This window comes from Phyllosticta citriasiana (genome assembly GCF_038021145.1).
Source record: "Phyllosticta citriasiana strain CBS 120426 chromosome Unknown IWZ02scaffold_3, whole genome shotgun sequence".
Classification (NCBI taxonomy): Eukaryota; Fungi; Ascomycota; class Dothideomycetes; order Botryosphaeriales; family Phyllostictaceae; genus Phyllosticta; species Phyllosticta citriasiana.
In genome coordinates this window covers 436,618-459,096 of record NW_027117280.1, presented here as the reverse complement: position 1 = coordinate 459,096, position 22,479 = coordinate 436,618, and the positions used below count along the sequence as shown (strand labels likewise).

The window sequence follows — 22,479 nt, the reverse complement described above, 5'->3', positions numbered from 1 at the left end:
GCCAACCAACAAAAAAATTGAGCACGACAGCTACGAAAAAACAACTATTGCACCTAATCCAGCACGCCTCTAATCAAGTTCTTGATGCCCTCGCCGCGGCCCGTCCGATCCCACGCCTCGGTCGCGCGCTCAAACGGCACCTCGGAGCTAATGAGGCGCTTGACAGGCACGAGGCCCTCGTCCATGAGCCGCAGCGCCATCTCAAAGTCGCCCGCGCCGTAGCGGAAACAGCCCTTGATGTTGAGCTCCTTTTCCGACATGACGACCATGGGAAACAAGAGGAGGCTCTTGCCGAGGCCGACCTGGACGAAGGAGCCGCCGGGCGCCAGCGCGTGCACGCCCATCTGGACGCAGGGCTCGGCGCCCGTCGCCTCGAGCACCACGTCGACGCCGACGTCGGTGGGATTCGGGTCGCCGTGCGTGCTGCTCGCGGCGACGATGGCGCCGGCGTTGTCCTGCGGCGTCGCGTCCTTGCTGGGGACGACGCCGCGCACGCCGCCGCCGGGCACAAACGACGTTGCAAAGTCGAGCTTGCGCTGCAGCACGTCGACGACGACGACGGACGCGGCGCCAAAGGCGCGGGCGACGGCGGCGCAGAAGATGCCAATGGTGCCGGCGCCCATGACGACGACGCGCTGGCCGTGGCGCACATCGGCGAGGCGCGCGGCGTGGACGGCCACGGCCAACGGCTCGACCAGCACGGCTTCATCCAGGCCCACGCTGGGCGGGATGCGGTAGCAGAAGTCGGCGGGGATGCGGAAGAACTTGGTGAGGGTGCCGTGGGTGCCCTGGGCCGGGTCGAGGTTGCGCGGGGCGGCGGCGAAGCGCATGCGGCGACACAGGTTGTAGCGGCCGCTCTTGCACACGGCGCAGCGGCGGCATGGGAAGCCCGGTTCGATGGCGACGCGATCGCCTGGGCGCAGCGGCGTGCTGGCGGGAGACGAGACGGCTTCGATGATACCTGATGCTTCGTGGCCCATGACGATGGGGTTTTTGGGCGTCACCTTGTGTGTCATGCCGCCGTGGTTCCAAAAGTGCACGTCGGAGCCTGAGCGGATGTCAGTTGGTGTCGTGCTGTGGGCGCGTTGGCAGACGGCGGACCGCAGCAGCCGATGTAGGAGATGCGGACGAGGACATCTTGCGGGTCGGTGGGTTGCGGGATGGGGCGGTTTTCGTAGCGCGCGTCGCCCGCAGCGTAGAGCAGGAGCGAGGGGTTCTGCGTGGTGGTGAGCTTTTGGGAGTTGGAGAGGGGGCGTTGGAAGTATGCACCTTTTCTGACTCGGATGGCCAAGTAGTCATGATGGCTAATCAATTGAAGTCGACCTGTCACTGTATCAAGCCTGGATTGAGAAAAATATCAAAAAATCAGTCGACAAAGCAGACGGATCGCCATCACGCAATCTAAGGCCCGCAGGCAAGTCAGCCGCTGGCCGTCAACGGAGCTGTGGCCATGAGCATCGAGCAGCAGCAATTCAATTGATACTTCGTGGAAGGTCAGGCTCAGCTGCTGAGTGGACGTGGTGGGCAGACATGTATTCCAAGTTGTTTGCTTGGGTTGGGATGTTGTTGAAGGGAAAGTTGGCCGAGTGCGGGGTCGAAGCCAAGAGAACAAAAACACTACCCGACGACGCTTGCATCCCCATCCAACTCAATCTCGACGTTCGACCTTGGTACTTCGTCGACCGCCATCCATCGGATGAATCTCCCGCTTTGCTCTCGTCGAGATGGTTGCCACCCTCAACAGTTTGACGCGCTCTTTGCTGGCATCCAACGCGAAGCCAACTCTTGATCCGGTCGACTATCACATTTGGCCTTCTCCCATCATGAGCCATAGAACCATCACGGAGCGTGGCCTCCCGTCTACCCGTTCATGACTCTCGACCAACTAACTCTGTTTCCTTTTGCAGAGCTTCTCAAAGAGGAAACCGAGAAGTCGCTCAACCTGTCGCACTCGCTCTCGTCCGACTCGGGCTCGTATAAGCCGAGCTGACGAAGCCGATCAAAGTCAATTCAAACCCGCATGGGACCCGGATGGAGCTTAGCCTGCCCCTCCACGCCGTCCAAAAAATGGGCTATTGGAGGCGGGGTAGCTTGGTAGGTTTACCGACCACGGCGTTGCTCAGCGTCACGGCGAAGACCTGCACGCATGGATAGGTAGCCTGCGCCTGTGGCGTCGGAGATTTCCTGCCTGCCTGCCTGCCCAGTGAGAACGAGCAGCTTTGGCGGCAAGCCAAGCAGTGTCGTGGATTTCGAGGAAAGTTGGCCTGGCCTGCAAGAGTATAAGTTGTGCACCAAGCACCTCCCACCTCTTTCACGCCAAATCTCGACATTCTACCTTGACTGCTCCCGCAAGCACCATCCGCCAAAATGCTTGCCACAGACTCCATCCACACTATCCAGCTCCCCAACTTTACTCCTAAGCATCCTAGCATTGCTCCTTCGTCTCCCACTGAAGTCACAACCAAATGGTTCGCCGCCTTCCAGGATGTTCTCGCCAACCCAGCCACCTTGGGGTCCCGGCTGCCCACCATTTTCCACCCTGACTGCTGGTGGCGCGACAAGCTCGGCCTCAGCTGGGACTTTCGCACCTTGCGCGGCATTGACGCCGTGCGAGACTATCTCCTCAAATACCAGCCAACCTTGAAGCTGCGTCCTACAAGCCTTGCCAAGCCAGGTACCCGCTATACGCCCCAGATTGACGTCCCCATGGAGGGCCTCGAGTGGATCGAGGCCATGTTTGACTGGGAGACGACCATTGGCCGTGGCAAGGGCATCATCAGGCTCGCACAGCGCGAGGACGGCCAGTGGAAGGGGTACATGGTGTACACCACCTTGGAAGAAATCAAGGGACACGAGGAACAGATTGGGCACCGGCGTCCCCACGGAGGTAGGAACTCGCTCGTAGGCGGAGGCAACTGGGCTGAGCGCCGAGAGCGGGAGAAGGAGTTTGTGGATGAGGAACCTACCGTCGTTTGCATTGGAGCCGGTCAGGCTGGGTTGAACATGGCTGCTCGGTTCAAGGCATTGGGTGTACCCTGCCTGGTCATTGACCAGAATGACAGGATTGGCGACAACTGGAGGAAGCGGTACAGGGTGAGCATCTAACCCCTGGAATCAGGAACCCCTTGGATTGACAAACGACAGACTCTTGTGACCCACGACCCTGCCCATTTCACGCACATGGCTTACCTCCCGTTCCCTCCCACCTGGCCCATCTTTACGCCCAAGGACAAGCTGGCCGACTGGTTCGAGTCGTACGCGTCACTGCTTGAGCTCAACGTCTGGATGCGCACCACCATCACCGAGTCGTCCTACGACGACGCCACGCATAAATGGACAGTAACCGTCGTGCGGCGCGACGCCGAAGGCAACACCACGACGCGCATCATGCACCCCAAGCACATAATAATGTGCACGGGGCACTCGGGCAAGCCCAAAGTCCCCAACTTCCCCAACCAGGCCGCGTTCCAGGGGAAGCTGTACCACGGCAGCGAGCACAAAGACGCCTCCCTAATCCCAGCCTCAGAGCTGGCCAGCAAGCGCATCGTCGTCGTCGGCACAGGCAACTCAGGCCATGACATTGCGCAAAACTACCACGAAGCGGGCGCCGCCTCCGTCACGATGCTGCAGCGGCGCGGGACGTACGTCATCAGCGCGCTCGACGGCAAAGGCATCTTCATGATGCACGAAGGGCTGTACGACGAAGACGGCCCGCCGACCCAAGACGCCGACGTCTACGGCGAGTCGCTGCCCAACGCCGTAAACTTCGCGCTCAACGTCGACTTCACGCGACGCGTGGCCAAAGCCGAAGCCGCCGTGCTGGACGGCCTCGACAAGGCGGGCTTCGCGCGCGACGCCGGCCCCGACGGCTCCGGCCTCATGCGCAAGTACCTGACGCGCGGCGGCGGCTACTACATCGACGTCGGGGCGTCGCAGCTCGTGGCCGACGGCAAAATCAAAGTCGTCCGCAGCGAAGGCGGCATCGCGTCGTTCAGCCCCACCGGCCTCGTCCTCGCCGACGGCCACGACACGCACCTCCCCGCCGACGTCGTCGTCCTCGCTACCGGCTACGACAACATGAAGACCAGCGTGGCCAAGGCGCTCGGCGAGGAGCACGCCGCGCGCTGCGCCGACGTGTGGGATCTCGATGCCGAGGGCGAGATTCGCACCATGTGGCGGCCTAGCGGACACCCGGGGTTGTGGTTTTGCGGCGGCAATTTGGCCATGTGTCGGATCCATAGCCGCACGCTGGCGTTGCAGATACTGGCGTGTGAGGTTGGCTTGAATCGGCAGGATGAGCCGTGTCGGAGTATGGTGCAGGCGGCGTAGGGAGAGAGGGAGGGAGATAAGTATTCGGTCAGTCAAGTAGTCAGAGTGTACCAGCTGTCATTCTTTATGTAGGAGGTTGGCAGGCAGGCAGGCAGATAGGTAGACGAAACCAAACACAAGAATGACGGACGGCCGGGCCGGTATTTAGATCCAATTCAACCAGTCGATCCACTCAACGTGCACTTACCCAACGATATCTCCCCATTCCTCGAACCATTGATGCATCTATGTATTTTCGTGTATTCCCCTCGACCGCCCGCGCCTAAGCTACGTCATATATACACATACATATATCTTTATCTTTAGCCCATCAGACCACCTACCTACCTACCTACCCACCTACCTACCTACCTTACCGCTACCGCCAGAAAAGGAGAAGCTCGCTTACTCCCCTCCCCTCCTCCCCTACTCTCCTCTCCCCTCTCCCCTCTCCCCTCTCCCCTCTTCTTCTATTGTCCTGCCCTGCCCTTCACTACACGCCAACTGCAGGTAGGAAGTAAATAAGCAAGCAGAGCAAGCAGAGGGACAAAAACAACAAAAACAACAAAAACAACAAAAACAACGTGTGCTTCATCACCATCTAGCTGGCCGGCAAGCTGGCTAGTCGCGCACGGTATGCTGCTGCCGCCGTACTCTGCTCTGTTCGGAGTGCTTGATTGATAGGTTGATAGGTAGGTAGAGGGTGTAAAAGGTGGATGGTATGACGCGACTCTCACTCACTCACTCACTCACGCACTTACACCCTTCTTCTTCTTCTTTCTTTCCTTTCCTTTCCTTTCCTTTCCTTTTTTTTTTTTTTTTTTTTTTTTTTCCCTTTCACCATTTCAGTTTGTGGAGAGATGGATTCTCAAGACCAAATCAATCAATCAATCAATCAATGTGTATATGTTTATATGTTTGTATGTTTATATGTTTGTATGTTTGTATGTTTGTATGTTTGTATGTTTGTATGTTTGTATGTTTGTATGTTTGTATATATGTATGTACAGTACAACCAAGTAAAAAGGAGAAAAAAAGAAAGAAAAAAAAAAAAAGATTTCGATGCGCTGGAAGCAAAGCAAAGCAAAGCAAAGGAAATGAGACATACACTTCAACAAAAAAAGAAAAAAGACGAAAGAAAGAAATTGACAGAAAATCTCCTCCCACCTCAACTTTCTCCTCCAAACGTCACCCCTCCGCCTCCATCATCCCTCCTCGGCAGGTAGGTAGGCAGGCAGGCAGGCAGGCAGGCAGGCAGGCAGGCAGGCAGGCCAGCTCGCGCAAGAGCAAGAGCAAGAGCTCCCTCTCTCTTCGTTCTAATTTCTACGTGATGGATATGATAAAAGATGATGATATGCAGCAGCGGTCGCAAGCGCAAAAAGGGCGAGGGGGAAAAAAAAAATATGCAAACGCATATACCAACGTAGGTACGGTACAACGACCCACCGCAACTCATCTCATGTCGCTTTTGCTCTGCTCTTCGTCATACACAACCACCCCCTAAGCCCCGGAGAGCATCTGAATCAACGCCGTGATATTTCTGCTGAATCTCAATTGACGTCGCAACCACCGCCCGCCTGCCTACATAGCTCCGATCCGGTCCTCACGCAGCCGCCGCGCTCTGCTGGCCCGGCGGCCCGTACTCGACCTGCGGATACGGCTCGCCGGGCGCCATGAAGTTGGTGTGCGGGTCGCGGGCGGCCTTGGCGGCCGAGCAGCGCGCCATTGTTGGGGAGCTGTGATGGTTGTTAGTCAATGCTCTACTATTACTCCTCCTCTTCCAAATCCAAGAGCAGAGTTGAGAAGGATGATAGGGAAAGGAAAAGGAAAGGGAGGAAAAAATGCACTCACTTTCTCGAAATGACATCCGTGAAAAAGAAATTCTCAATCGGCTTCCTCAGCGGCGCGCCCGTCGCCCTGGCCTCGGCGCCCTTGTTCTGGTCTACGAGCTGCACGCGGGCGAGCTGCGCGGCCAGCGGCTGCGACGTCTGCTCGACCACGTCGTAGCGCCGCAGCGCCGGCGACACCTCCTCCATGCGGTCGCGCAGCGCCTCGACGTCGTCGTACGGCAGCGGCTGGCCCAGGAACTCGGACGCCGCGCGGATGATCTTCCAGTCGTGCCGCGCCGCGCCCAGCAGCGACGTTGCCGCCCGCGTCATCTGCACCCGGCCTTCGGTGTTGACGTACGTGCCCGCGGACTCGGTGTACGCCGCGCCGGGCAGCACCACATCGGCCAGTTGGGCGCCCTTGTCGCCATGGTGGCCCTGGTAAACGACGAATGCGTCCTTGGGAATGTCCTTCTCGTTGATCTCGTCGGCGCCCAGGAGCCAGATGAACTTGGGCTGCGTCTTGGCAACCTCTGCTGACGGGACGCTGAAGCCGACTTCGTACGCACCGGCGCGCGAGGCCTGGCGCTGGAGGACGTTGTAGCCATTCCACTCGGGCGTGACGAAATTGCTCTTGTGCTTCTCGACAAAGTTGCCCACAGTCTCGAGAATCGATTTGGCGTCGGCGTGCTCGACAGCACCGCTGCCGACAACAATCATGGGCCTCTTGGCGTCGGCGAGCTTCTGACCAAAGGGACCAGCCAATGCCTGCTTAAGGTCCGCCGCATTGGCTCCGAGCTTCTCATACTCAAAGGTGCTCTCAAAGTCCTCGCCGACAAGGCCAATCTCGAGATCAGAGCGGAGCCACTGCTTCCTGATGCGGGCGTTGAGGACGGCAGCCTCGTGCCTGGGGTTGGTGCCAACCAGCAGAATGGCATCGGCCTCCTCTACACCGTAAATTTTAGAGTTGAAGCTGTAGTTTGCCCTGACGTCGATTCCATGCGGCGCAGGCTCGCTTCCGTTGGCAGTGTCGAGGGCAAGATTGTCCGAGCCCAGTCTGTTGGCAAGATCCTTCATGGCCACCATGGTCTCCGTCTCGACCAGCGCGCCAGCAACAGCCTTGAACTCGTTACCCTTGGGCTGGATCCTCTCATACGCATTGGAAATCTCAACAAGCGCCTGTTCCCAGGTAGCCGGCTGGAATTGGTCGTTGGAGCGGATCAACGGAATCGTCAATCTCTGGGTGCTAAGCGCGTCGCAGGCAAAACGGGTCTTGTCGTTGATCCACTCCTCGTTAATGTCGTCGTTCAACCGCGGCAGAATCCTCAGCACTTGCATGCCCCTCGTGTCGACTCGAATGTTGGACCCCAGACCATCCAGCACGTCGACCGACTCAAAGTGATACAGTTCCCAGGGACGGGCCTTGAAGGCATACGGCTTCGACGTCAACGCGCCGACGGGGCAGAGGTCGATGACGTTGCCAGACATTTCCGAGTCGAGCGTCTTTTCAATGTATGTGCCGATTTGGAGGTCGTTGCCGCGGCCGGTGGAGCCAAACTCGGGGGCGCCGGCAATGTCGTTGGCGAACCGAACGCACCTCGTGCAATGAATGCACCTATTCATCGAAGTCTATCTCACGCATCAGCCCGGGTGAGGCAAACCCACAACGCCAAACATATCGCCCACCTTGATCAATGGCCCAATGTTCTTGTCCTCGACGGCGCGCTTGCCGCTGAACTCGTGGAAGCGGCCTCGATCGGCGCCGTAGCGCATCGACTGGTCCTGGAGGTCGCACTCGCCGCCCTGGTCGCAAATGGGGCAGTCGAGCGGGTGGTTGGCGAGCAGAAACTCCATGACGCCCTCGCGGGCCTTGTGCACCAGGGGCGAGTCGGTCTTGACGTTCATGCCGGGCTGGACGGGCCAGGCGCACGAGGCGACGGGCTTGGGGGCGCGCTCGACCTCGACGAGGCACATGCGGCAGTTGCCGGCAATCATGAGCTTCTCATGGTAGCAGTAGCGGGGCACGGTCGAGCCGGCCTTTTCGCAGGCTTGGATAAGGGCGGAGCCGGCTATGTGGCGTGAGAGGTGCCGGCCGTCAGCGAAGAATGTCCCATTGAAGCGGCCGTAGCAGTTTGAGTGAGTTGATCAATGGCTCACCTTCTATCGACACCTTCTTGCCGTCTGTGGCTCGGGGGTTAGCTTGCGCGGCGATGGTTTGCGGGGTGGCCAGCAGACGCACCGATTGTGAGCTCCACCTCGGCCGGGCGGTTGGACGTGGCGGCAAAGGTCCTGCGGGCATTGAGGGACGACAGGCGCGCAGGCTGCCTGGCCGAACGGAGAAGATGCTGCCGGATCATGATGGACTAGCAGCAACGGTGGGGGGGGTTGGAGAGTCGATGGCAACAGACAGCGGAAGCGGGCGGTGGTGATGTTGGAGGTGTCGTCAGGACCCGACCCCAGCTCGCGGGCCCAAAGCGGTTTAGCTCTCAGCCAACCCGCAACCCCAGGCCGCTGATTGGCGTCTGAGCGTCGCTTAATCCCTGGCGCTAACAAAAAGCCTTTTTCCCCGGCGACTTGTCTCCCTCTTTTTCCTCCTCAACTCATTTTGAGGACAACTTTTATTGTGGGCGCTTCTGGACGACGACCCTGTCATCAATTCTCTTCCACCAGAAACTCCTCTGCTAGTTGTCCGAGACCACGACTTTGCCGGGCATCGTAGCTGGAGCAGGCCACGGGCTGCAGGCCCAATGACGTTCTGTTCCTTACCAACGGTGCTACATTTCTCTGTTCCCATGTTTTGTCATGTCGTCGACGAGCGGGACATGCTGTACGCGTACGATGCGAGAAAGAGGGTGATGCAAAAAAGAAACTGCTTCCTTGCCTCTGAATCAACGTCTCCCCCGTCGAGTCCTTCAAGACACGTTACATTCCCTGTACGCAGCAACGAGTCCAACCAGCACAAGGGGGAACAAACATTGGGGAGGAAGCTTACCAGCATCCATTCGTCTTCATCGTGGCGTCGTCCTCAACACCATCGAGGAAACCCATCCACCTCCTCTCAAACACTCTTGCTCCTTTTTGGGCAGCTCGGCCATATATAATTTTCTCCCTCCCTCCCTTAACCGATATCGGTGACACACGGGCACGATAGAAGAGTCCACACTCACACGCACACACGCTGCACAGATGCCCGAAATAACTCCACGGTCGCTGCACGTCATCGATGAGGGCTCGGCCGGCGACTCGGACGGCTGCGGTACGCCAGCTGTTGAAAATCTTTCCGTTCGTGGTGACTTCATTTGAACGCGTGCTTGAGCAGGCTCCGCAGGATGATGTGATGTACAATTGTTGATGCATTCATTCTCTATCAATGCTGCCTGCGAGCGGGCTAGCTTTGCAAGACGAAGGTGTGCAGGCAGGCCGTCGCAACGACTACTGCCTGCCTGTCTATAACAATGAAACCCATGCGTGATGCAAGCATGCATGATGCAAGCACTCCAATAACTCTCAAGAAGGGCCCGACCGACCCACCACTGCGGATGGATAGATGGATGGATGAGTGGGTGGGTGGATTGCCTACTAGCCAAAGAACAAAAAACAGCACGCCCACCAATTACCATGTCTAGGTACAATACAACAAACGCCACAATGTCCTGCTTCTGAATGCCAAACCGCCCCAACAACCACTGCAACACGTCGAGAAGCAGTAGCATCAGCAGCAGCCCATCTCATATGTCGTCGAGGTCCTCGTCCTCAGGTGACGATGACGCCTTCTTGCCACGGCCATCGAGCGAATCCATCCTGATGCCTCCCTCGGAACTGGGAGACGCGGACGTCGTCTCGTTGCGCCCGCCCATGGCCATGGCGTGCCGGCCCGTGTCGGTGCTCTCGAGAAACTCGCGCAGCCGCTCCTTGAAGACCTCGAGTCCCTGCGCCGATGCCGCATTGGCCATGCGAATCATTGGTCCCCACAGGTTGAGCGTGTACGTGACGTAGGCGCCGACGCCGAGCATGATGAGGAAGATGAAGTAAATGGGGTTGCGGAGCACTGCCGGCACACATTAGCCATCCATCGTCTCTTTTTGAAATGTAATGTCTTGACTTACCTGCCACAATCTCGTTCCAGCCGAGTGCGAGCAAAAGACCATAAAAGTACAGGGGGATCTGCGCAACGGCTCCAATGGCGCTGCGCTTCGCCTCAACGTAGACGCCGTCGGCTGTCTTCTTGAAGCGCACGCTGAGGTCCGCTTGCTTCGAGTCGGTCAAGACCGTCATCTCTTCCTCCAGGCTCTTGCCCTCCTCATCGTCGACGCCACCAATCGGCACCAAATCCTCCTCGTCGGCAGTCGTTACCGTCGCAGGCGGTGCGCCGATCCAGGCGTCAAGGGGCGGGGGTGCCGACGTGCTCGACAGCTTGAAGCGGCTGAGGAGCGGGATGAGAGTGAGCGTAGATTCACGGGCCCGAGTGTAAATGCCCTCAATGTCGTCGGTGGGGCGCCAAATGCGCGGGACGCCGCTGTCATCGTAGCGGAACTTGTCCTCAAAATTTTCCCTAAGCTTCAGCAAAAGGTTGCCCTCCATCGTCTCCTCGTCAAGCTTGGCGCGGAGGCAGCCCCAACTCTTGCGGCGAAGACGCCACAGGCCAACCTCGACTTCATCGGGTGACGCGTCAAAGCTGCGAGCACGCTCGGTGAACCGAGTCTCTGCGTCGGAGACTGTGTCGGTGAATACCTTCCATATCCTATCCCAGAGCTCCTTTTCTGTGGTAGCCGTATGCCTCTCACCACTCTCGGGAGCACCTGACCCGCCACGGCCGGAACCAAGCTTGTTGAATTCAAGGCCAACAGACTCGTTCAGGCGTGACCGCACCCAGCGTTCGACGCGAGTAGCCAAGCGGCGCATCTCTTCTTTGCGAAGACGTGCCGAGACTTCATCGAGGTCCTTCTTGTACAGGTTGAGCTCCTGGCTATAATTGCTCCACGAGGCGCCATCAACCACCGAGGCCTTTGCTTCCTTTTCAAATTTGTCCAATGCCTGCTTCTTTTGACTCTCCACAATCTGAGCAAAGTCGTAACTCGCGCCTTTCTTTTGCCCTGACTTGACCGCTGCGCTCACAGCCTCCGAGAATTCGGCAACTCCTGATTTGTGCGCCGCGCTCAATTGGCCCGAAAACAATGCCTTGAGGCGAGTATCAACCTTGCCGACGAGCTCCTTGGACTTGCGAGCATACACCCCCTTATGATAGCGCGAGGCCTCGGTCTCGAAATTCTTAAGCGCTGCGCTGCGCGCGCCGTTCATGGTCTGACCGAGTCCAGAGATGGTCAGAGGCTTGCCTGACCGCACGCCCTCGGCCTGCTTCTCTTCCAGTGGCGTGATGACCTCGTCAAAGGCAACCAAGACTTCTCTCGAAATTTCGTCGCACCTAAACTGCGCGAGGAGCTCCTGCTGCGTCGGGAGGTCGAGGTCCTTATTGTTCACAATCTGGTCCCAGATACCTTCAGCATAGGGCGAGAAGCCGTCTGCAGGGATGCGCCGGTGGTATTCTGGCAGAAACACGGCCTGGTCTGCTTCATCTAGCACTTCGGAGAGCTTGGGGTCCTTGTATCCCTCCCTAAACCTCGAGCTCAGCTTCTCTACCTCCTCGACGAACTTCTCCGGTTGTAGAATCTTGTGCGGTAGAGCGGCGAATGCGAAATCAAAGTAGTCTTGAATCTTGGAGTTCTCGAGGCCCTTGGGTTTGGCCAAGGTGGACCAAATGCGCGACATGTCTTGAACGAGGGTATCTTTGAGGTTCGCAAGCGGGGTATTGCCAATATGATCACGAATAACGAAGAAGAGCAGCGAGCGGGGCGTGGACCTAAGGGATGATCAGCATGCCGCCGAATGCAGGGGTCGCAGACAAACAGACTTGCTGTCCTTGATGAAGAGTTGCAGGTTGACCTCGAAGACGGTCTTGAGAAGGCCCATGTTCGCGCCCTGGTAGAGGCCGACCTGATGCTCCCAGATATTCACGATCAAAACCTCGCTGGTCGCAAGCGCAAAAAGTGCGCTCTTCCTCTCAAAGTCTTGATCCTCACCACGTTCCCTGCCGTCGGTGCCCTCGACGTCCATGACGAGGATGTTATCCGCCATGGCCTTGTCATCCTTGTTTTCGCGCTTGTTCTTGGACATCCAGATACCCTTGGTTGTTTGCCGGCGCTCATTCTCGGACATTACGCCGAACGATGTCTTGAAGAGGTGGTTGAGCAGCGTCGACTTGCCGGTGCTCTGCGACCCAAAGACGGATATCAGGTGGTATTTGAAGCCGGACTTTGTCACTTTTTCAACGTCGAGATACGAGGAGAGCTGTTGGCTGCAGTGCGGGTTAGAGAATGCTCAATCGGGCATGGTTGTGCAGGAGGTCTCACTTGAACTCCTTGTTCTCGTCGATGACTTGGATGCCATGCTCGTAGTGCTGCTGCTGGGTGGGCTTGTCGCCCACAGAGGCAAAGTGACCATTCATGACGACCGAGGGCGACGACTGCATGGCGTTGAGTTGTGGACGAGGGGAGCTGCTGGAGCCATTTGGAGCCAGATGGGCAGGTGACGCCATTGGGAACCGTCAGACGTTCCGTACCTAGGCAGGCAAGTTGGCAGGTGGGCAGGCGGCGAGGCAAAGGGTCCCGTGTGGTCTAGAAAATGGCGTAGGGATACAAAAAGTCCGGGTCGGAGGATAGTAGGGTTGGATCAGGCGCTTGAGTGACGGGGGCGTGAGCGGTTGGCGTCGTATGTGGCTGGAAGGCACCGCGCATGCTTACCGCACGCCTCGCCTCGGACGTCAATCGGTTGCGCCTGTCGACGTCGAGCAACGAGGGCCCCCTGCACATCCACATCTCACTGCGCACCCTTTGTCGGGCCAACGCTCATGAAAAAGCAATCGAGCAAATGTTTTATTGATTTACTCAACCTAGCCTGCTATTCGCTACTGGACCTGTCCGAAATGACCACGCATGCCGACCCCTCCATTCCATTACAGAGCAACAGAGCCTCCGTCGCCCAGCTTTTTCCCTTGTCCCTTTTTTTTTTTTTTTTTTTTTTCTTTTTTGTTTCTCTTCTTTTGTTTTTCGCCATCTCTTCTGTGAGCAACATGAAAACAAGGGGCGCCTGTGCAGCAGTAACCGGGCCTGTCCCTCCAAAGTAGCATGCTCTGCTAAAGAAAACTATTCTGGTGCTGGTATGCAAGAGGCTAATGCAGCCAACCTTGTAGCAAGAGAAGATGCCGCCGTTTGCCGCCGGACACGAGAGATTGCTGTCCGACCCATGATCCAATGACCTGAGGAGCATCGCTGGAAGATGGCCGGTCGAGAAAACAAAAAAAAAAAAAAACGAGAAATTCGAGAAACGACAAAATCAAGAGGCGCATCTAACATATGCTTGCTTGTATGCATGCCCAAATGGACCACTCTTCAATCAGAAACCGTTGCCTGCAGAATCGTTGCGTGTCGGCTGCACATGTCTGGACTTGACGCGTCGCTGTCGATACTCTGGTAGTATGGTAAGTCAAACGACTACACCAAGACGCATACGATCGGGATGACAACTGCTGGGAAATTCCATGAAAAAGGGAAAGAGGAGCGCCGACATGTTTGTTTTTAAAAAGTCGCACAAATGCATTCATGCACGAGATGAAGACGGGCCCGCGGCCTCAGTGGTAGGCAGAGAAGCCGCCGCGACCGCTGCCGTAGCTGCTGTGGCGGTTCATCTGGACACCAGGAGGAGGACCGGGACGTGTGTACGTGGCTGTGTTACAGCAGAGCATGGCAACACGAGAGCCGTACTTGGATCCGCGGAGGGAGACCATGTGCTTTCGGACGTGCGAAATGACAATGTCGCGGTGCTGCGGTCCAGAGTTGGCCAAGATGTACTGGATCAAGTAGTTGCCAAACTGGTCGCCAGCAATGTCGATGAGGGGGATGCGCGGGCGATCAGGGCGACCCTCGCAGACGACAGCCAAGTAGCTGTCAAGAAACTCGGATCCGCCAATCTTGAGGCACTTCTCGACCACCTTGGAGGCATACTGATCCATGCTGAAGCGAACCGCATTGCGCAAGATGTAGTCGACCGCACGCTCACGGTCCGGACCGGCTCCATGCTCGCAAATGTGCTGGATGCACCAATTTCCGAACTGGCCGTGAGCAATGAGGTCGATGCTGGCGAGGACCTCTTCAATGGCTGGGCGCTTCTCTTCCTCGAGACAGTTCTCAAAGATGTTTTGCACTACAAGACTGCCCGTCTCGCCCAGAGCGACCTGGTGCCACATTCCTGCAAGAGCCTCGTTGACATATCTCATAATCTGAGGAGGCTCGTCGATCCAGTGGAGCTCAAAGAGCTTCTGCCAGACATGGCAGGCGTAGCGATGGACGACCGTGGAAGGAATGTCGCGAAGCAACTCATGGACCATGACGGCCTTGTAGCTCTCGGGAACCGCATCGAAAGCCTTTTGAATAACGTGGCAGCCAAAGGCATCCTTGCTGAGCTCAATGACATTGCCTGTGATGCTTTTGGCAATGGCGATGATCTGCTCCTGGGTGCCGTGCTCAAAGCAACGCTGAACGAGAAAGTTTCCAAAGCGGTTGACCATGAGAGGGTAGGCTTGGAAGATGATGGACTCGACGATGGCAAACTTTTGCTCGCCCGTGCCCATCTTGAGCTTCTGTTGAAGGAAGATGGACGCCTGCTGGTCGTCATTCTGGACAATCTTGTTGACAATCTGCTCCCAGTTGCAATTGACGTTGCGATCAAGAAGCTTGCGGTAGTTGACGGGCTCGTTGGGCGAGATGTAAGTCGAGACGGAACCTTCAGAGGCGGCAGACCATCCGTTGGAAGCGCCATTACTGACAAGGTTGAATTCCGCGGCGGTCGGGGAGAGACGGCTGCCGATAGGTGCCTGCGACGGGAATGGGGCGGGCTGTCCATACAAGTACATGTTAGTGCCATACGGCTGTGAAGCAGGACGGACACGAACAGAAGGGTTGTAAGGATAGCCACCCCAGCCGTCGCTACGGTTACCAAAAGCAGAAGTTGGGCGACCAGGTGGATTGAAGCGACCCATTGGGTTTGCAGAAATGTCGCTGAAAGGCTGGTTCACACCACGGAAGCCAGGCTCAGGCTGAGAGCCACGAATCATCGGAGGACCGAAGCGCTGTGGCTGCGGGCCCGGAGCGAAGGCAGGCGTGGTAGGGCCAAATCCGTTGCTAAAAGCCTGACGGCTGACATTGGCATTCCACTGCTCGATACCATATCCATGCGGGTTGGCGCCCGCAGAGACAGGTGGATAAGGGACGTTGGGCTTGAAGCTGTTGCCCCATATTCCCGGAGTCGGAAAGCGAGGGCGGTTGAAGCCGGCACCAGGAATGACGCCGTTTGCTCCAGAAGCTGCCTCACCGTTCTGAGGCCAGGTATCGTGGCGAGCCATGGCAGGAATGCGAGCAGCGGGGTTGAACGTGTACTGCATCTTGCTGTCATTCTGCTCACCAACGTCACTACGAAGGTCAAAGCTAGCCTCGGAGGGAGGACCAAGGGCCTGATTGATGGTGTGGGTGGTGATCTTGGTCTGGGCAAGCTCCTCGTCCATGAGAGCAATCTTCTTGTTGGCCATCTCGAGTTCCTTTCGAAGATGAGAGACTTGCTCCGGGTCAGGCTCGCTAGGCATGGGAGTGAGGACGGGCTTGTCGTCGGCAGTAGACATGGACATGGTGTCAGGAGAGGAACGGTCAGACTGATTGTTTGTCAGTAGATTGAAATGGACAACTACAAGGGCATCACTGACCGCCGCAAGTCCGTTGTTGCTCTTTTCTTCGGGGTAGACATCTTTGGACTGCTTCGCCATGGTGTTCTGCTGTTCAGAAATCTTGGCAAGGAGGGTGTTCATGGCAAAGTTGGCATTGGCCTCGTCAGAGAGTGGAGCGGTAGGAGAACTCGTTTTAGCCATCTGCTTGAGACGGTAAGTGAGATTCTCCATTTCCGCCACATTGTGATCGCCAGCAACCTTGAAGGGCTTGTGGCTGTTGCCCGACTTGGAAGTGTTCAAGGGGCCGGGGGAGTCGGTGCGAGTCACCATCTGATTGTTGCGCTTGGTTCCCTTTTGCTTGGTTAGACAGTGGCGACATGGAAGAGCAGTGAGTGAAAGACCTACGTAGCCGAGAACAGGAGGGGAGGATCCGAGGCCCATGTCGTCGCTGTGAGGAGCCATGGGGGAAGTGGTGGCCTTGCGGGGAGTAGTGCCAGCCATGTTGTCGATGGAGGCAGCAGATATGGCCAAGGGAAAAAGGTGTCGGAGGGTCGAGAGGGTCGCGGACTCTCGGTAAGAGGAGGGGGATAAGGCGAATAGAGATCACGAGAAGCTGGTCGTGGCCGTCAGCCAAAGCGGGTGGAAAAGAAGTGGCAGTAGATGACAGGCAAGATGCGAGAGGGTCGGGTCAGGCCGACGGACACGAGCAGGGATAGAAAAGCGTGGTAGCGAGGGCGGCTAGGAATAAGAAGGAATCACTTACCGGGGATTTAGGGTTGGCTGTGTGGGGAAGTGACTGCGGACTTGTCCAAGAGGCAGGCCCGTGATGCACCCCAGGAAGGCGAGTCTCTGGGAGAGGATGCGCGCCGGCCGGGTGCAATCCAACAAGAAGCAGCGGCGGCTGGCTAAAGCTCTCAAATGCGCGCTCAAGCAGGTCAACGAATGAAACGGAAAGGCCAATGTTGACGTTGGCTCGGGAGAGGGGAGAGGGGAGAGGGGAGAGGGGAGAGGGGAGAGGAGAGTCGGGAGAGGGGAGAGGGGAGTCGGGAGAGGGCAGAGGGGAGAGGGAATCAATGGTGAGTGCGGTGGTTTGGTTGTAGAGCTTCAGGTCAATAATCAACACCACAACAACGGGCGCCCGCGCCTACCGCGCGCATCACGTGGCTTTGTGACGGAATGGGAATACCTACACGCCGACCTGCCAATAGAAGCCTGCTCACGTGAAAATTGAGGACCCAACAATCCTCCACTGGTCGTCGTAGAAGCCCATGGCCAGCGTACCTTCTACTCCCTTCCACTTGCTGCTGTTCCCCAACACAATAAAATCCGGCTGCCCTCCTCCCGTCAACATGGGCACCAGCCTGGCAGCATTTGCGGCTTGCCGTGCGCTGGGTGCCCAAATGACCAGCTCCAGATTTTCCTGCTCGACGACGTGGTTTCCATGGACGACCTTTGCCGCAGGCCGCAAGAAGATTGCCGAGATGCCCTCGCCCTCGTAAATATGCTCTTCGCCCTCGTTGTCAACGAGCCTGATTTCCGAGCTTCCTGTGACGCGAATCGGGAACGACGCGACTGGACTCTCAGCAAGCCTCTGGCCCGTCACTATGAGGATCGAATTCCCAGTGGCCGCAGACCCATGCCCAATCACAGAGTCTGCCGAAAAGTACTGGTAGAAGTTGCGAGATATTTGAAGGGCGATCCCGTACGTGTCTCCGCCGTGGTGATTGATGACGAAGCTGCCGTTGCTTCTGAGGATGGCGTCCATCTGGCCAAGCTGCCGTCCTTGACGACGGTATTGCATGACCTGGCGGAATGGGGCTATGGGAGAAGTTTGCTGCGAACCATCAGTGAACTTTCAATCCGCAACCATTTCCTTCGCCTACCTTCCAGAAGCCGTCGCTCTTTCTGAACTCCGATTCGCCGTGGGACCTCTTGATGCTCGTTGCCACCGTCGACCGATCGATCGCTACATGCGCGTCGGTACAGGATTGAGGCGTTATTCTGAAGCTCAGCACATTGCTCGTCTTAATCTGGTACAAGCAAGTCTCTTCGTTCAGAGGCTCAAGCGTGACGTCCATTCGAGCATATTGGCCTGGAGTGATGAGTTGCGTCACCTTGATGCCGCCTTTCGAACCCATGTCCCCTGGATTTGCAACAACAATGCTAAAGCGTTTTAGGGACAATGATGACGTGTTTCCGTTTGGTACAAATTTCCTGTAGAGCTCGCTCAGGGAAGGGGTAGTCATGACGCCATCGTGATAATGATCTTCCCCTGGTCGCTCCACGTACGTCGACGGTGCACCAGCTTGCAGCAGAAGCTGGCTCATGAATCTGGAATGGTAGTTGGGCACGTTGGTATCGCGGCCTCCGTGCTGCTGCAGAATTGGTATGCCTTTGCAGTTTTCAGCGAGCATTTCGTGACGATAGCTATTCAAGGACGCCCGGAGGATCGACTGCTTCCGCGGGTCCATTGGAGCCCAAAACTCGTATGGCACATATTTCTCGATGGACAAGTATCCAGACACTGGCGCAGCAGCAATTATCTTGTCAGGACGATGGGTCATGGTATACCAAACCCCCTGTCCTCCGTTAGAATGGCCGGCAACAAGCCAGCGGTCTGTATCCACGCCAGGTCCTGCCCAGCCATGGTCTTTGATCCAGGTTGGGATGGAGGCTATGGCAGCTTCGACATCAGCAAAGCCCCAAGCATGCCAATCATCTCCACTCCATGGCGTGGCTCCCGTCGGTAGGAGAACCCAGGCACACAAGTCGGGAAGTGGCTCCAAAACCCGTCTCCATTCTGGATTATCTGCTTCTAACCCGGCTCCATGAAGCTGAAGGAGCACTGGCGCAAAAGTGGCTCTCCCACACGCGGCAGTCTTTGAAGGAGGACGTAGTATCGCATAAGAAACTATGCCACCTGGATGGAGAAATGTTACCTTGTGAGGTTCGTATGCTGATGTTGTTTTCAGATCTTGTGTCGTTGTGAGACTGGATACCCCATTGTGTTGCCGGGTGTAACAAATCTCCAGCTCCATCTTCGATGCACTACTTCCGTCAGATGACAGCTCGAACGGGATGGGTCTTGTTTGGCCAGGAACGAGCTTCGTTGGCCTTGTAAGGTTTTCAATGGTCCAACCGATCTAGAGACTGTCAGGCGAGACATTCTGTTGAAATTGGCAGATACTCACAGTCAGGGACTTGACCGAGATGACCTCAATGTCCTCGAAGCCGACGTTGCGGACAGCTATGGATCCATATCTTCCCGCTGGCTTTCCATCAATAGCATCAGGAATCAAAACTCCATCTGCCAGCTCTAGCGGTCCTGACCTGCCCGCAGGAACGAGTTCAAGGTTTACTGGAAAGTTAATCTCCCCTATACCTCCCAACGATCTGACATCCCTAGACAAGCGGATATCGAGTCGATGCGATCCTGGTCCAAGATGGAGCACGGGAGGTGCTTTCCTGAAGCCATAGAAGTCGCCACCAAAGTAAGGTACGCCGTCCAACCAGAACTCGAGCAAGAAATCTGTGTACAGCAGCGCAGTCTTTATTCCTTCGCCATCAACGTTGATGCTCCCCCGGATCCAAGCCTGGTACTGCGTCGAGGACCAGCCGTAGACGTTGGAAAGGAAATCCCAGTCGACCTGAGGGAACTCTACAGTCACGGACGCATTGGCGCCGCCGCCGTGCGTCGTCGAGGCATCGCCCGTTACCTTTGACCACTTTACGGTACCGTTTGGGGTTAGAGAGCTCCGAAAGATGGACGAGTCATTGTACTCGAGGGCGCGAAAGCCCCCGTAGTATTCCAGCGGATCAGCTCCCCATGGCGCCTCTGCGCAAACGAGTCAATGGAAGGCATCACAGGCGCAGATACGGGGTGGCATGCCTCGTGTTCCTATCTGAAATGGGCCAAGCAGCTGCCAGACAGGAGAGAAGGCAAGCATGGCATGGGGCTGGGAACGGGAGGGAGGGTTCAGAGACATCTGGGGAAGCATGGCAGCAGGCCTGAACGACTCAACAACGTCGATTGACAGGCCCAAGAGGGCAAGCAAGAGGGCGGGGGAAGAATACATGGCTAGCAGGCGACCATAGGACTACGGCACGTCGACTAGATTGCATGAAGACGGGTAGCGGTGGTGGTGGGGTTGGGTGGTGAGGTGTGAGGTGATGGGCCCGTTTGGGTTTAGGGTGTGCATGCATGGCGATCCCTGCAGACGCCGCGTGTGCAAAGGTCAACCTAAGTCAACCTAAGCTCGCCCAGCCCAGCCCGACCCGACGCCCGTGAAGACTGCCGCTGCCGCTGCACAGTGCACCACCACACCTGAACTTTCAGCACTGAGGTCCCGTCGACATCACGCCTGGATCCTGGCCTGTCCTGTCCTGTCCTGTCCTGTCCCCTCACCGCCTACACCATTAGCCCGTCAATGCTGCCCTCGCCCATTCTGGCCATCGACTCGACCAACCCCAACTCCACGCCGACCGACCGTCGCACCCGTCCCTTCGTGACACAGGCCAGCTCTCCAGGGCGGCATACGTTGCCATCCCTCCTCGCCAGCTCCAACACCACGTCCGCCTTCCCGTCCTCTCTCATGGCTTGAGCGACCCGACGTTTCCACACATCGATCCGGCCTCATGGCATCCAACTCTTTTCCCGGCAGCGAGCCGCATTCCTCGGCCGGTGCACCATCGTCGCCGCGCACCTTCAAATTCCCGCCCTTCTCTCCCGACGTCCTCCCACCGCATGCTGGAGAAGGAATGGGCGACATTGGCATCTCGGTCCGCTCGCCGAGCCCCATCAAGCCGGGGGAGGGTGCCTTCCCCCCAGGGGATCGCTGGTATCCCCGCAAAGAGTCTGGGGCGCGGTGGGGTAATGGCAATGCCGTAGGAGGAACAACAAGACATGGGAGACAAAAGAGCCTGAGTGAGGCATTGAGAACGATTAGGACCCGGCGCGCCAGCGTAAGCGCTAACGCCCACGAAATCGCGGATGCGCTAAGAGCGCCAGTTTCCGTGAAGCTTATCGTAAGTTGGGTCGGCCCCGTTGGACGGACCGCAAGACTTACATCATCAATAGGCACTCTGTGGCGTCTGGTACACAACTTCAATCATGTCCAATACGTCGTCCAAGGCCATCCTTACCGCATTTCCAAAGCCAATCACCCTCACACTCGTCCAATTCCTCTTCGTCTCGACATGGTGCCTCGTTTTGTCATGGCTATCAAAAAAATTCCCGAGGCTAAAATCGTTGATACCGGCGTTGAAGTATGGGATCCAGCCGCCGAATAAGGAAATAATCGTCACAACGCTCCCTCTCACTGTATTCCAAATCGGGGGTCATATTTTGAGCTCCGATGCCATGTCACGGATTCCCGTGTCCCTGGTCCACACCATCAAGGGCCTCTCGCCTCTTTTTACGGTTTTGGCATATCGATTCTACTTTCGGATCCATTATTCTGTCTATACATATCTGTCCCTGGTCCCCCTGACGCTGGGGGTGATTATGGCATGCTCGGCCAACTTTTCGGGCAACTTCATTGGCCTCATTTGCGCGTTCGGCAGTGCCCTCCTTTTTGTTACTCAAAACATTGTTTCGAAGAAGCTCTTCAACGAGGCCGAGCAGGCTGAGCAGGACAACCAGCCAATCAAGCGCCGAAAGCCGGACAAGCTGAACCTGCTCTGCTATTCTGCGGGTCTCGCATTCCTGTGCACGGCTCCCATCTGGTTCTTCTCCGAGGGATTCCACATTCTGACGGATTTCATGTACGACGCGTCGATCGACCTAGAGGTGCGGCCTGGCAGCTACGACCACGGCCGGCTCACGCTAGAGTACATTTTCAACGGCACGTTTCATTTTGCGCAGAACCTCGTTGCCTTTGTTCTCCTGTCCATGGTCAGCCCAGTCACGTACTCGGTGGCGAGTCTGATCAAACGCGTCTTCGTAATCGTGTTTGCAATCATTTGGTTTGGCAATCCGATGACACGCATCCAGGCCGTGGGCATTGGGCTCACGTTCGTCGGGCTCTACCTGTATGACCGCACGCGGGACAACCGCGCCGACCAAAAGGCGAAGATGATGCACTCGGCGAACCGTCAAGACTCGCTGCTCCCACTGGCGCTGGAGAAGCTGGCAGAGAGACCGTCTGCAATTGTAAGCACCTCGAACACCCCGCCGCCCGCTGGCGTGATGACTGGGTATGCCAATGGATTCAATAGAGACGAGAAGAAGCATGACGACGCCGGGCCGGGCAGACCGCGGAGGGAGAGCGGCGCCGCGGGGTGGTTGGCGCCGGGCACGCGACAGGAGGATACGTGGAGGCCGGGGGACGCCGTGTATGCGCACGGGGTGCGAGTGAGTTGAACAGACTTAGACGGCAGGGCATAAGGCGTTTTACTGGGAGGCTCCGTTTGGCTGTATAGTCTGTATGTACAAAGAAACTTCCAGACGGGACGACGACGTGTATCATGAGCGATGGATTGGTGTAATTGCAACGGGGGGTGTCGTGGTAGAATCATAGAATTGATTGTTTGTTCCTGTGTTGTTGGTGTTGATGTCCACTCGCAGTGAGGCGGGCG

General features: G+C 57.0%; 8 protein-coding genes across 8 annotated transcripts; 3 read left to right on the top strand and 5 right to left on the bottom strand.

The window, feature by feature from the left end:
• Positions 1-53: 53 nt before the first annotated feature.
• Positions 54-1,557, bottom strand: IWZ02DRAFT_514027 (chaperonin 10-like protein; the record flags this gene model as incomplete). The annotated part of the gene is made up of 3 exons (XM_066770598.1): positions 1,270-1,557; positions 1,102-1,231; positions 54-1,048 (listed from the first exon to the last, which is right to left on the bottom strand). The coding sequence occupies exons 1-3, from the start codon at positions 1,297-1,299 to the stop codon at positions 54-56; spliced, it is 1,155 nt and encodes a 384-aa protein (XP_066625038.1). The 5' UTR covers positions 1,300-1,557.
• Positions 1,558-1,907: 350 nt separating this feature from the next.
• On the top strand, positions 1,908-4,543 carry IWZ02DRAFT_497102 (flavin-containing monooxygenase). The gene is made up of 2 exons (XM_066770183.1): positions 1,908-3,093; positions 3,145-4,543. The coding sequence occupies exons 1-2, from the start codon at positions 2,368-2,370 to the stop codon at positions 4,327-4,329; spliced, it is 1,911 nt and encodes a 636-aa protein (XP_066625037.1). The 5' UTR covers positions 1,908-2,367; the 3' UTR covers positions 4,330-4,543.
• A 690-nt stretch (positions 4,544-5,233) lies between these two features.
• On the top strand, positions 5,234-6,182 carry IWZ02DRAFT_443813 (uncharacterized protein). The gene has a single exon (XM_066767064.1). The coding sequence runs from the start codon at positions 5,255-5,257 to the stop codon at positions 5,810-5,812; it is 558 nt and encodes a 185-aa protein (XP_066625036.1). The 5' UTR covers positions 5,234-5,254; the 3' UTR covers positions 5,813-6,182.
• IWZ02DRAFT_170940 (uncharacterized protein) lies at positions 5,862-8,565 on the bottom strand. Its single transcript, XM_066762203.1, has 5 exons — positions 8,374-8,565; positions 8,292-8,315; positions 7,821-8,203; positions 6,160-7,763; positions 5,862-6,044 (listed from the first exon to the last, which is right to left on the bottom strand). Exons 1-5 carry the CDS (start codon positions 8,489-8,491, stop codon positions 5,912-5,914), a joined length of 2,262 nt encoding a protein of 753 aa, XP_066625035.1. The 5' UTR covers positions 8,492-8,565; the 3' UTR covers positions 5,862-5,911.
• A 1,111-nt stretch (positions 8,566-9,676) lies between these two features.
• IWZ02DRAFT_170926 (RHD3/Sey1) lies at positions 9,677-12,901 on the bottom strand. The gene is made up of 4 exons (XM_066762202.1): positions 12,542-12,901; positions 12,043-12,486; positions 10,241-11,991; positions 9,677-10,182 (listed from the first exon to the last, which is right to left on the bottom strand). The coding sequence occupies exons 1-4, from the start codon at positions 12,724-12,726 to the stop codon at positions 9,863-9,865; spliced, it is 2,700 nt and encodes an 899-aa protein (XP_066625034.1). The 5' UTR covers positions 12,727-12,901; the 3' UTR covers positions 9,677-9,862.
• Positions 12,902-13,818: 917 nt separating this feature from the next.
• IWZ02DRAFT_488031 (pumilio-family RNA binding protein) lies at positions 13,819-16,404 on the bottom strand (the record flags this gene model as incomplete). The annotated part of the gene is made up of 3 exons (XM_066769419.1): positions 13,819-15,891; positions 15,943-16,254; positions 16,309-16,404. 3 exons carry the CDS (start codon positions 16,402-16,404, stop codon positions 13,819-13,821), a joined length of 2,481 nt encoding a protein of 826 aa, XP_066625033.1.
• Positions 16,405-16,878: 474 nt separating this feature from the next.
• IWZ02DRAFT_443803 (uncharacterized protein) lies at positions 16,879-20,056 on the bottom strand. The gene is made up of 4 exons (XM_066767063.1): positions 19,793-20,056; positions 19,095-19,738; positions 17,787-19,046; positions 16,879-17,737 (listed from the first exon to the last, which is right to left on the bottom strand). Exons 1-4 carry the CDS (start codon positions 19,977-19,979, stop codon positions 17,120-17,122), a joined length of 2,709 nt encoding a protein of 902 aa, XP_066625032.1. The 5' UTR covers positions 19,980-20,056; the 3' UTR covers positions 16,879-17,119.
• Positions 20,057-20,093: 37 nt separating this feature from the next.
• Positions 20,094-22,440, top strand: IWZ02DRAFT_414701 (triose-phosphate transporter family-domain-containing protein). Its single transcript, XM_066765764.1, has 2 exons — positions 20,094-20,928; positions 20,981-22,440. Exons 1-2 carry the CDS (start codon positions 20,539-20,541, stop codon positions 22,262-22,264), a joined length of 1,674 nt encoding a protein of 557 aa, XP_066625031.1. The 5' UTR covers positions 20,094-20,538; the 3' UTR covers positions 22,265-22,440.
• Positions 22,441-22,479: the final 39 nt, after the last annotated feature.